Genomic DNA, 12,283 nt, shown 5'->3' on the forward strand with positions numbered 1-12,283 from the left:
TGCTCTATATAAACTTACTAGAAAAATCTTTTTTTAATCATTTTTGTCAATTCATGAAAAACGCTTACGGACAGCATACTGAATCGCAATATTGATATTAATGATGAAGTTTGACGACTAGTCAGCTAAATTCTTAAAGTAGAATTTATGGAAAGTTTGTATACAGTACATTGAAACTCTTGTGGAAAGCATATTGAATCGCAAATTCGTCAAATCTGGTCTTAACGTATTCCGACCTTACTGAGGTTTAACGAACATTCAACGAACACAATTCAATCGTCCATAATCAATAGTATTACATACTGTATTTTTATTGGTCATTTGATAATTTTGAAATACAATTTTAGCTTGAACCTCAGTGAGGCCAAAATAACTTAATATAAAAAGAAATGCGTGGAAGAATCTAATCTTGCCTTTAATATCAATATTGCGGTTCAATGTGCTGCACGTAATCCTTCCCCATCAATTGACAGAAATGACAAAATATTAACGACACATTTCAGGTTAATTTGCAGTAAATCTTGTAGACAGCAATTTGAACTTCATTTTTGTTAAATGAGTAGCAAATAATTGTCACATTTTGTGTATGTTCACTAATGCCTAGACGAATTTGGTTCAATTGCGTTGTCATATACAGTAATATTTAATATAGCGGTTCAATATGCTGTCTATAAATCTTAATAATTTAAATATATGAAGATTGTATCGCCAAACATTACTCACATTGACAGGAAGGTTTGAAGATAGCACGTGAAACCGCGGTGAAGTCAAACGATTAACGAATTTGTAAATACCTTTACTAAATGGCCCTATTTACCCAATTTCATTATATAAAGTGACGTTTTGACCCTCAAATCCATCATCAGGTTTTTTTTAATATTAGTGTGAAGAAATCATTAAAATATTCTTAGTGGTTACCAAGTTATGCCCAAAAATGTCTGCTAAAGAATATAAATCTTGTTTTTTGAATTTGAATTTCAATGTTTTTAATTTGGGGGGACTATTGGACCTTGATTGAAAATGCTCTAACTTAAAGAGTTTTTGAGGTACAAGAAAATGTTCTGATATCAAACTATTTGTTAAGATATATGCTTTCTTTAGGTACAACTCCTGTAACTATATTATAAATATTTCATGAGAAAAATGGCGTGTGAAGAAATTTTAGGAAAATTAACTAAAAAAATGCCTTCAACTAAAACTGCCTTTATTGCCTAAATTTTTAACGGAAATTATTTTTTTACTCCTAAAGCCATTTTCAGAAACCTCCTAATATTAATCTGAAAAAATTACACAAATATTCAAAGTGGTTCTTAAGTTATGGCCAAAAATAGAGAATTAAAATGTTGATATTTTAATTTAAGTTTCAAATTATTAGATTCGGTGGGTCCTTGGACCTTGGCGGACAAAAATGCCTCTAACTCAATGAGTTTTTAAGGTACAAAAAATGGTCATACATCAAATTGTTTGTTAAGAAATTTGTTTTCTTTTGCCGCAGTTTTTTTAGTAAAATTTTAATTGTTTCGGGAGAAAATTTGCAAGAAAATTAAAAATTCCAATTCCTCTTTTCTTTCTGCCTTTCATTTGACCCTACCGCGGTTCAACGTGCTATCTGCACACTTTTCTGAAAATACGTCAACTGTCAGTGCCATTGCTAAGATGTCAATTGTCATCTCAGTCAATTAATGAGAGGAAGGCTTACGGACAGCACAGTGAACCGCTACGTCACCGTTGCTTCCAAAGCTAATTCCTCTCCGCAACTTATTCCGCAGTTCGATATGCTGTCTACAAGATCTCTTCGTGACTTCACTCGAAGAACCTTGACGTACATTTTCAGGAAAGTAGTTAATTGTAGACAGCACATTGAACCTCAGTGATGCCCGTTTTAAAACAAATGCGATTACCTATCGAACCGCTCGCTATCGACGAACATTCGCTGCTCCCCGAGGACGAACACGAGGCGAACCCGCCCCCCGCGTGGGGGCGGAAGGGCGGCGGCGACTCGCTCTCCATCACCGTCCGGTTGGGCGGGGGTCGGATGCATTTTTGGTATATTTCCGATTCCTAAAATCGATCGATTATTCAACCGCTCCAAGAGCAATTAAGGCAACCCACTGACCTGTTCGGCATCCCTAATTTGTAAGCGTGAGGCGGCAGAACTACTACTGAAGGCGGCCGACCGATTGAAAGGATGATGATGATGATGATGGTGGTGGTGATGGTGGTGGTGGGAATTGTGGTCCTCGCCGTCCGGCAACGCCAAACTGGGCGGCAGATTTAGAGCCAAGTCCGTGCGGACGGCGTGTAGTCGCACCTGCCGATCCCGCGAGGCGGCAAGTTCGCGGGCTGCCGCCCTGCCGCCCGCACCGCCTCCGCCGCCGCCCCCGCCGCCTCGCAACCGGTCCATGCCGCCCATACCAGCCGCGGCACCGGCGCTCACCACCGACAGCATCTGAAACAATTTACACATAAATAATTTTATTATTTAAAACGTATGTTGTTAACTTAGCAATGTTTTGCTTTTTTTCCTCTATAAAGAATTGATTGTCTCATTTGTCTAACTTCACCTTATAAGGTAGATAGTTAAAAAAAAATTTAGACCACGAAACTGATATAAATATTTGCACTTATTATGGTTTTACAATTATTATTATTATTGACGATCTACGATATATTATGTAAGTGTATATGCAGTATTTTCATGTTGATAGAATGTTTGTCATATTATCTGTTGTAACCTTTTGGGCTTTAAGTGGTCTATCTAGGCGACATCGACCAGGATAAAAGGTTATACCCAAGTAGCGTTATTTATTTATAAAATATTTTATATATTTTCGTATTATTGGAGAGACTAGGCAAATATTCAAAATAAATATTTATCGTAGATGGATTTTGGTCAATTTAATAAATATCTTTTAATTAAAATGAAAAACAGAAAAAGTAAATAATAATAAAAATGAAGAAAAAATGAAACAAGACAATTGAGAAACGTGACAATTTAATACTAAAAATGCTAATAAATTCGTAATTAATGATCATAAAAAAACGCTTTTAAGGATTTCATTATAGAAAATGTTCTGAATGATAAAAATTGATAAGAATTCAGAAAAAATAACACTAAAATGCCCAAATACTGACCCTAAAATAAATATAAAGTTTTCAATCAGTACAATTGCCTGGCAGTGACAGATAATTTATTGACATGTTGCAGTCTAAAATCGTTTGAATATTACCTAATAACATCCAAGGGTATCAATTTTTGGGAGGTTTTTTGGCGCCCAACATTGTGATAAAAGAACCACTTTGTGACACTTTTTTGGCGCCCAACTGTGGGCATAAAGAGTCATTTAGTGTCACCTGTTGCAGTTCGTTGAAAACTTGATTTATACTAAATTATGCAAAAAAATCCTAAAAATGGGTTTCTTATTAAGTGACGCAATCATACTAGGTTGCCCTGAGTGTGGTCTTGAAAAAAACTTTAAAAATATTGAACTTACGAGTAAATGTTACTTTAATAAAATAGCAGACAATTAAATTTTCTATTAAAATGTTTCTTATAATTTTTTTACTAGGAAGAACTGGTCGTTAGATATGACGTGTCAAAGTCAAGGAAGGGTTTTTTTTTTGGCAACTGTGGGTTTTTTTTAATGAACTTTTTAACTTTTTAAGAGTAATTAAACCTTTTTTAAAGTGAAGTCAAAAAATCAAATACTTTCTTTTTGTAAAGGGTGCCGACGTTTATTTACGTCTTTTTCAAAACTCTTATTAGGAATTTTTTGCATAACATATCTTTTCTACGATATAATTACATATGTGTCCATCTACATATATTGTTCTGTTGCTATTAGCCTATTAGTATATATACAATCGACACAAAATAGCTTCTTCACAGTAAGCAGGTAATTTTTTATAAAATCTTTAGTCTGTCAGTTTTATAGATATTGTAATTTTATTGTTGTATTTATTTATTATCTTTATTCATTTTTATTGTCTATAAATTAAGTAAAAAAGAATTTTTTATTTTTTATATTATATAAAAAAAAATTTAATTGTAATTTAGTTACGTGCTTAAAAAAATGTTCTGTTTCTTAATTACAGCCTTGAAAGACGTAAATAAACGTCGAAACGTCGGCACCTTTTCAAAAAAGGAAGTTTTTAATTTCTTAACTTCACTTTAAAATGGTTTAATTACTCTTAAAGGTTCATTAAGAAAAAACCCACAGTTGCCAAAAAAAAAACCCTTCCTTGGCTTTGACACGTCATATCTAACGACCAGTTGCTTGTAGCAAAAAAATCATAAGAAACATTTAAATAGAGAATTTAATTGTCTACAATTTCATTAAAGTAACATTTACTCGTAAGTTCAATATTTTTTAAGTTATTAACAAAAAAAACCAACATTGACCACACTCAGGGCAAGCTAGCATGATTGCGTTAATTAATAAGAAACCAATTTTTAGGGTTTTTTGTCTAACATATTGCATAACTTATTATAAATCAAGTTTACAACAAACTGCAACAGGTGACACTAAATGACTCTTTATGCCCACAGTTGGGCAACAAAAAAGTGTCACAAAGGGGTTTTTACCACACTGTTGGGCGCCAAAAATAATTAATATAATATATTAAAAAATTAAAAAGAAGAAAATTAAAGCGTTTCTTTACGATCATTAATTACGATTTTATTATTAATGTGTTACGTTTCTCAATTTTCTTGTTTAATTTTTTTCTTATTTTTTATTAATATTTACTTTTTCTGTTTCTTCATTTTAATTAAAAAATATTTATTTAACTGATCAAGACTAAAAATACTTATTTAACTTACTTAAGGCTTAAGCCAGTGCAAGTCCAGTTTTGATGGCTTTGACGCATTTTATAGCAATTTTTCAGACCTATAATTTGACACTAAATTCGTTGAAATCGGACCATTTTTGCAATCTGAGTTATGGTCACATTAGGATAAATGAATCCTATACAAACACTTTCTCAGTCTGCTAATTTACATACTTTTATGACTTCCGTGTCATGGACCCGAACGTTTACGTTAGTTTAGTGTGTGTGTTTTTTTATGTAATTTGGTTTTACATAAAAAAAACTGACTCCTAAGTGGTGCCATTAAATGAGGAAATAGGTTTGCAATTTTTGGGCATCAATCAGGGCAACCCAACTTGATTGCGTCACAATTTTTAGGGTTTTTTTTGTCTAACTTGCACAATTTAATATAAATCAAGTTTACAACAGGCTGCAACAGATGACATTAAATGACTTTTTATGCCCACAGTTGGGCGCCAAAAAAGTGTCACAAAAAATTGATACCGTTGGATGTTATTAGGGAATATTCAGACGATTTTGGACTGCAACATGTCAATAAATTATCTGTCACTTCCAGGCATTTGTATTGATTGAAAACATATATAAAAAAAAATTTTAAATTTATTTTAGAGACAGTATTTGGGCATTTTAGAGTAATTTTTCAGAATTCTTACCAATCTTTATCATTATGAACATATTCTTTAATTAAATCCTTAAAAGCGTTTCTCTACGGTTATTAATTACGATTTTATTAGCATTTTTAGTATTAAATTGTCACGTTTCTCAATTGTCTTGTTTCATTTTCTTCTTAATTTTTATTATTATTTACTTTTTTTGTTTTTTTATTTTAATAAAAAAATATTTATTTACCTGACCAAGACGATTTTTATGGGGCTAAATAAGGAAAATGCTTACTGGACATAATGAAATGATAAGTATGGACTTTTAAGGTGAGAACTCACTTCAAACCCCGATATCTCAAAGACTAATTGCACGATCCTTATGGCACAAAAAGCATCTTATTCAGAAGGAAACTCTTTACAAATATTACTAAAGTCTTAAGCCAGTCCAAGTCCAGTCCTGGTGGCTTTGGTACATTTTATAGCAATTTTTCAGACGTATAATTTGACACTAATATCGTTAAAGTCGGACCATTTTAGCAATTTGTGTTATGGTTTTTTTAGGTCAAATAAACGTTTACAAGCATTTTCTGACAAACTTTTTAAACCTCTTGGTTAAAATAATTTTTTTTGTTTTTTTTTTATGGCCTATAAAAAAAATTTTGAAAAAAAAAATTCTTTAATTTTTTTGGTATCTTCTTAACGATAACTTAAGTTCTATGGGTTCAATTTTGGTGGCTTAAGATGCATTTTATAGCAATTTTTCAGACCTATATTTTAACACTAAAATCGTTAAAATCGGACCATTTTTGCAATTTGAGTTATGATCATTTTAGGATAAAGGATATGTTTAGAAGTGGTTCCTCGCTCTACTACGAAAGATAGAAATTTTTGGTATAATAGTTTTTTATATTATTTTTTATGCTCTATTTGAAGAAAATTAAATTTTTTTTATTCCAAGATTTTTAAATCTACTCCAGAAAATTATATTTTCCAAAAAAAATTAAAATAGATTTTTCTTAATTAGAGGCACGCCAAAATTTAAAGGAACTTTTTCTTTTCATAGAATTCTAGAAAAAATCATCATTTTTTCTAGAATATGATTTATAAATCATATTCTATATAATATAATAAATAAATATAATACAAGACTAAAAATTATGAAGGTTATGAAAAATTATGAAAATTATCAATTTAGATGAACATGAATTTCTCCTAACTTATCCTGTATATACATATAAATAAATAAATAGCCTTTACTTTACTCTAAACTGGTTTAATTATTTCTTAATATTATATTTAAAAAAAACACAGTTGCAGTGATTTTTGACTTCGACACGTCATATCTTTTGACCAGTTGCTCCCTATAAAAAAATCATAGAAAACAATTTAATAGAAAATTTAATTATCTACAATTTCACTTAAGTCACATTTACTCGTAATTTCAATATTTTTTAAGTTATTAACAAAAAAACCCACCATTGACATCACTCAGGGCAACCCAGCTTTAACTGCGTCAGTTAATAAGAAACCAATCAGGTTTTTTTGGTTAATATCGTCAATAAACGAAGTTTATAATAGATTGCATCAGATAACACTAAATGACCCTTTAGTCCCACAGTTGAAAAAAGCGTCATAAAATGGGTTTTTCCCACACTGTTGGGCGCCAAAAAAACCCCAAAAATTGATACCTTTGAATGTTATTGCGGAATATTCAGGCGGTTTTGGACTGCAACATGTCAAAAAATAATCTTTCACTTCCATTTGTTGATTGTTTTCAGTGGTTTCATTTGAACAAAACGCACATAAGAAAAGGGGCATTTTATGGACATTATTCGGGCATTTTAGTATAAGTTGTTATTTTTTTTGTATTTTTTAATAATTTTTATCATTAGGAACACTCCCTTTAATCTAATTCATAAAAAGCGTTTCTCTACGATCATTATTTACGGTTTTATTACCAGTTTTACTGGTGATTTGTCAGCTATCTCAATTTTCTTGTTTTGTTTTATTCTTCAATTTTATTATTATTTTCTTTTTCTGTCTTTTAATTTTAATTTATTTTTGATTATAAATATTAATTATATTATAAAGGGATATTTAAGGGAAATGCTTACTGTACAAAACTAAATAAAATAATGATTATTAAGGTAAGCACCCACTTTAAAGCCCGATATCTCGAAGACTAATTGCACGATCCTTATGGGACAAAAAGCATCTTGTTCTTCACAAATATTTCTTAGGACTTAAGCCAGTTCAATTAAAAATTAAGAAACTATGCGCTATTTTAATTAATGGTTTCAAAGGACAGTGCTTAAAGGTAACCACTTATTAAAATGGCGTATATCTCATACAATTCTTAGCCGAATCAGTTTGAACCTTTAACAAATTTTTTAAACAATATCCTGCTGAACATTACGCTTTTTATTTCGCGAGAATATTCCGAATAGTTTTTGAGATTCTTGATTTCTAATGGACAACACACTCGACGCATTGATTATATGCAATCAAAAACCATTTTCTTAATTTAACCTAAAGGGAAACAACCGATGCGAACCAATTATTTCCCCTGCGACTGTTTACCAACAAACCCGACCCGTTTATTTCCCGATTTTAAATTCTAAGCTACATTTGCCCGGTAATAAACAACTCGTCGTCGTTCGTAGGTTTGCCACATTTTTAATTTTTTTTTTATTCATTTAACGGGTGATCCTGAGATGGCCGAGTGCCAAATCGCGTTTTGCCAGAGTTCCTCGGTATGTAAAACCGGACCAGGAATTTTACTATGGAAAAATAAAAGGTGCGTCGAGTGTGTGTGTGTGCGTGTGTGTGTACCTTAACGCGTTGAAGTTCACCGCACAAAATCCGGAGGTCAAAAATCTCAAAAACTATTTGCAATATCCTCAGAAAACAAAAAGCATAATATTAAGCAGGATATTTCCTAAAAATAATGTTAAAGCTTCAAATAGATTCGGCTGAAAATTATATGATATATGCAACATTTTAATGTAAGTGGTTCACTTCAAGCAGTGTCCTCTGAAACCACTAATTAAAATGGCTCATATTTCCTAAATTGTTGCTTGGACTGGTTTAGGCCCCGAACATTATTTGTGAAGAATCCTCTTCTGAACAAAATGCTTTTTACCCCATAACGATCGTGCAATTAGCTTTGGAGATCTCGGGCTTTGAAGTGAGTGCTCACCTTAAAAATCATTATTATATCATTTGATTTTTCCCTTATTAATTTCATGAAAAGTATTCTCTTACAGTGATAGTACAATGAATATTTATTAATTTAAAATAAATTAAAATTAAAAGACAAAGAAAGTAAATAATAATAAAACTCAAGAATAAAATTAAACAAGAAAATTGAGAAACGTGACAAATTTCCAGTAAAGATGCTAATAAAATCGTAAAAAATGATTGTAGAGAGTAGCTTTTTATGGATTTGATTAAAGAAAATGTTCTTAATGTTAAAAATTGTATAAACAATAAACAAATATATTTTGGACAATTTGAGTGGATAGGCTTGTTGTGTAAGTTTCTTTAAAAAAATTAGTACAGAAATAACCCAATTATTAATCCTTTCTAACGCAATATTTGTACAAAATATTCAAGAGAGTACAAAAACCCCGAATATCAACACAATAGAATTCATAGTTAATCAAAGGGTCCTAAAAGTTTTGAAGAATATTGTACAATTTTACGATTAAAGATTTGTACAAAATTCACTAAGATTTTTTATTTAAATTGCCTCTTAAATTTTGTATAAATTCTACTAAAAATAGTATAATACCTTTCTACCTATTAATTGGTTTATATAATAATGTAAATGTCCAAAACTTCTTGGTTAGTTTTTTTTCGCTGATGTTGTACATTTTTAAGGATACTACAAATTGTACAAAAATTATGTACATGTCTAGTGAAGTTTAGTTGCCAATAAAAGGGTCTTAGAAGTCTATCTTTAATTATCAAATGTTGTACGGTTTAGTTTAGAGAAAACTTTTAGTTTGTACAAAAGTTAGTACACAAATTACATTCATTAAATGGTTTGTTTGTTAAAGGAATTTGATTTATTGTCCAAATGTTGTACAAAAACTGCGAATTTTGACATGGATGGTTTTATGATTAATCTTAAAAGCCTTGCTTGGCTCACATCTAAAAAACTGTACATTTTTAATGAAATATTTGTACAAAATGTCTTTAAATTACAATAATTATATAAGTTTTTCAGTGTTTGTTTTCACTATCAGTTTGTTAAAATACTTGCAGTTATATTCTTTTAACGTTGTTTATTTTTGAAGAGATCAGTTTTGTAAATTGTACAAAATTTAGTACAAAGAACATAAATGGTTTATATTCAAGAAAATTGTACTTTGGTACAAAAACGCTAAATATTAACAGGCTTGGTTTCATCGTTAATCAAAGGATCTTAAAAGCTTTTTATGATTTTTTTAATAAATATTGTACAATTTTAATCAATAAGTTCTACAAGATGTATTCAAATTGATCATTTCATTTCATGAAATATTTCTTTATTTTTGTACTAAAATTAGTACAATCATATTTTAATTCTAAAATTATTGTTGAATTCTAAAAGTCAACTTTTCAAAAATTTAAAATCAATATTCTAAAATGTCAAAAATTCAAAAATTCAAAAATTCTAAAATTCTAAAGTTCTAATGTTCTAAAATTCTAAAATTCTAAAGTTCTAAAGTTCTAAAGTTCTAAAGTTCTTAAGTTCTTAAGTTCTTAAGTTCTAAAATTCTAAAATTCTAAAATTCTAAAATTCTAAAATTCTAAAATTCTAAAATTCTAAAATTCTAAAATTTTAAAATTATTGTTGAATTCTTTAGAATTAAGTCAACTTTTCAAAAATTGAAAATCAAATTCAAAATTTTAAAAATGTAAGAATTCAAAAAATTAATAATTAAATAATTTTAGAGTTAAAGAGTAAAACAATTAATAGAAATCGTAAGGATTTAGAAATTCAACAAAAAATTAGAAAATCATAATTTCAACAAATTTCAAATTTCTATTAAAAAAAAAAGAAATTCTAAAATTTAACAAAATCAAAAATTCTATAGAAATTCAATTATTTCTAAAAGTCCAAAATTTAAATTTTTAAAAATTAGTAAATTCAAAGACTCGAAAATTGGAATTTTCAAAAATTCAAAAATTCAAAAATTCAAAAATTCGAAAATTAAAATTAAAAAATTAAAAAATTCAAAAATTCAAAAATTCAAAAATTCTAAAGTTCTAAAATTCTAAAATTATTGTTGAATTCTTTAGAATTTAGTCAACTTTTCAAAAATTTAAAATCAATATTCTAAAATGTCAAAAATTTTGGAATTTAACGTTCAACGATGTGGAAATTTAAAAATTTACAATTCTATAATATTCCAAAATTCAAAAGTTCCAAAATTCTAAAGTTCTAAAATTCTAAAATTCTAAAGTTCTAAAGTTCTAAAGTTCTAAAGTTCTAAAATTCTAAAATTATTGTGGAATTCTTAAGAATTCAGTCAACTTTTCAAAAATTTAAAATCAATATTCTAAAATGTCAAAAATTTTGGAATTTAACGTTCAACGATGTGGAAATTTAAAAATTTACAATTCTAAAATATTCAAAAATTCAAAAATTCGAAAATTCGAAAATTCGAAAGTTCTGAAGTTCGAAAGATTTAAAGTTCTAAAGTTCGAAAGATCTAAAGTTCTAAAGTTCTAAAGTTCTAAAGTTCTAAAGTTCTAAAATTCTAAAATTCTAAAATTCAAAAATTTAACATTTAAGAATTCAAAATTTTAAAAATATAAGAATTCAAAAAAATCAATAATTTAAAAATTCCTATTCTCAAAAAGTCAAGAAGCTTAATAATTTAATAATTTTAGAGTTAAAGAGTAAAACAATTAATACAAATCGTAAGAATTTAGAAATTCAACAAAATATTAAAAAGTCATAATTCTAAAAAATTTAAAATTTCTATTTAAAAAAAAAAAGAAATTCTAAAATTTAACAAAATCAAAAATTCTACAGAAATTCAATTAGTTCTAAAAGTCCAAAATTTAAATTTTTAAAAATTAGTAAATTCAAAGACTCGAAAATTGAAATTTTCAAAAATTAAAAAATTCAAAAGTTTTACTTTTTAAAAATTCAAAATTGCAAAAAGGCAAAAATTTAAATATGCAAAAACTCAGTAATTCAACAACTTTAAAAATCAAAAATTCAACAATTCAAAAAGTTAATGATTTAAAAAATCAATAAAATTTCAAATTTCGAATTTAAAAAGTCAGAAGGTGAAAAATTCAGAAAATCAAAACTTTTAATAATTTCTAAAATTCTAAAAATGAGAGATGAGACTCTGATATTAATGCATAAAATAGTGTATAACTCAGAAGATTCTACTTGGGCTAGCTTGAACCTTAAACAAAATTTTTAGTGAATACTCCGGTGAATATCATGCTATTTGTTTCATGAGAATATTCGAATTACTATTAGAGTTATTGGACTTTAAAGTGGGTGGTCATCCTGAAGATTAAATTTTCATATTACTGCATAAAATGGCCTATAGTTTAAAAGTTTCTACTTCGACTGGCTTGAACCTTAAACAACATTTTTAGTGAATATTCCACTGAATATTATGCTATTAGTTTCATGAGAATATTCCAATTAATTCTCGAGATACAATAATTTAAAGTGACTATATGTTTTCAAGCCTAAATAGAGGCAATTTTCAAACGTGCATATCTTAAAAACCATTGGGCCGAATTATGGCAAGTGACCCATCAAAATTCTTAAAATTTCACGTAGAATCTAAAAACGTCATCAAACATACACCAGCTATAAGTCCAAGTGCCTA

At 28.6% G+C, this 12,283-nt stretch overlaps 1 protein-coding gene and 1 long non-coding RNA gene across 2 annotated transcripts in view; one reads left to right on the forward strand and one right to left on the reverse strand.

The window, feature by feature from the left end:
* The window catches only part of LOC126738250 (uncharacterized), an 81,260-nt gene that overhangs the window by 29,971 nt on the left and 39,006 nt on the right, over nucleotides 1-12,283 (forward strand). The window lies entirely within an intron of this gene.
* The window catches only part of LOC126738246 (putative protein TPRXL), a 249,488-nt gene that overhangs the window by 10,031 nt on the left and 227,174 nt on the right, over nucleotides 1-12,283 (reverse strand). The window contains exons 4-5 of the mRNA XM_050443486.1: nucleotides 2,117-2,449; nucleotides 1,902-2,061 (exon numbers count right to left, since the gene is read on the reverse strand). Coding sequence (XP_050299443.1) covers nucleotides 1,902-2,061; nucleotides 2,117-2,449 — 493 coding nt within the window. The remainder of the gene's footprint in view (nucleotides 1-1,901; nucleotides 2,062-2,116; nucleotides 2,450-12,283) is intronic.

The sequence above is a fragment of the Anthonomus grandis genome, chromosome 7 (genome assembly GCF_022605725.1).
Source record: "Anthonomus grandis grandis chromosome 7, icAntGran1.3, whole genome shotgun sequence".
Classification (NCBI taxonomy): domain Eukaryota; kingdom Metazoa; phylum Arthropoda; class Insecta; order Coleoptera; family Curculionidae; genus Anthonomus; species Anthonomus grandis.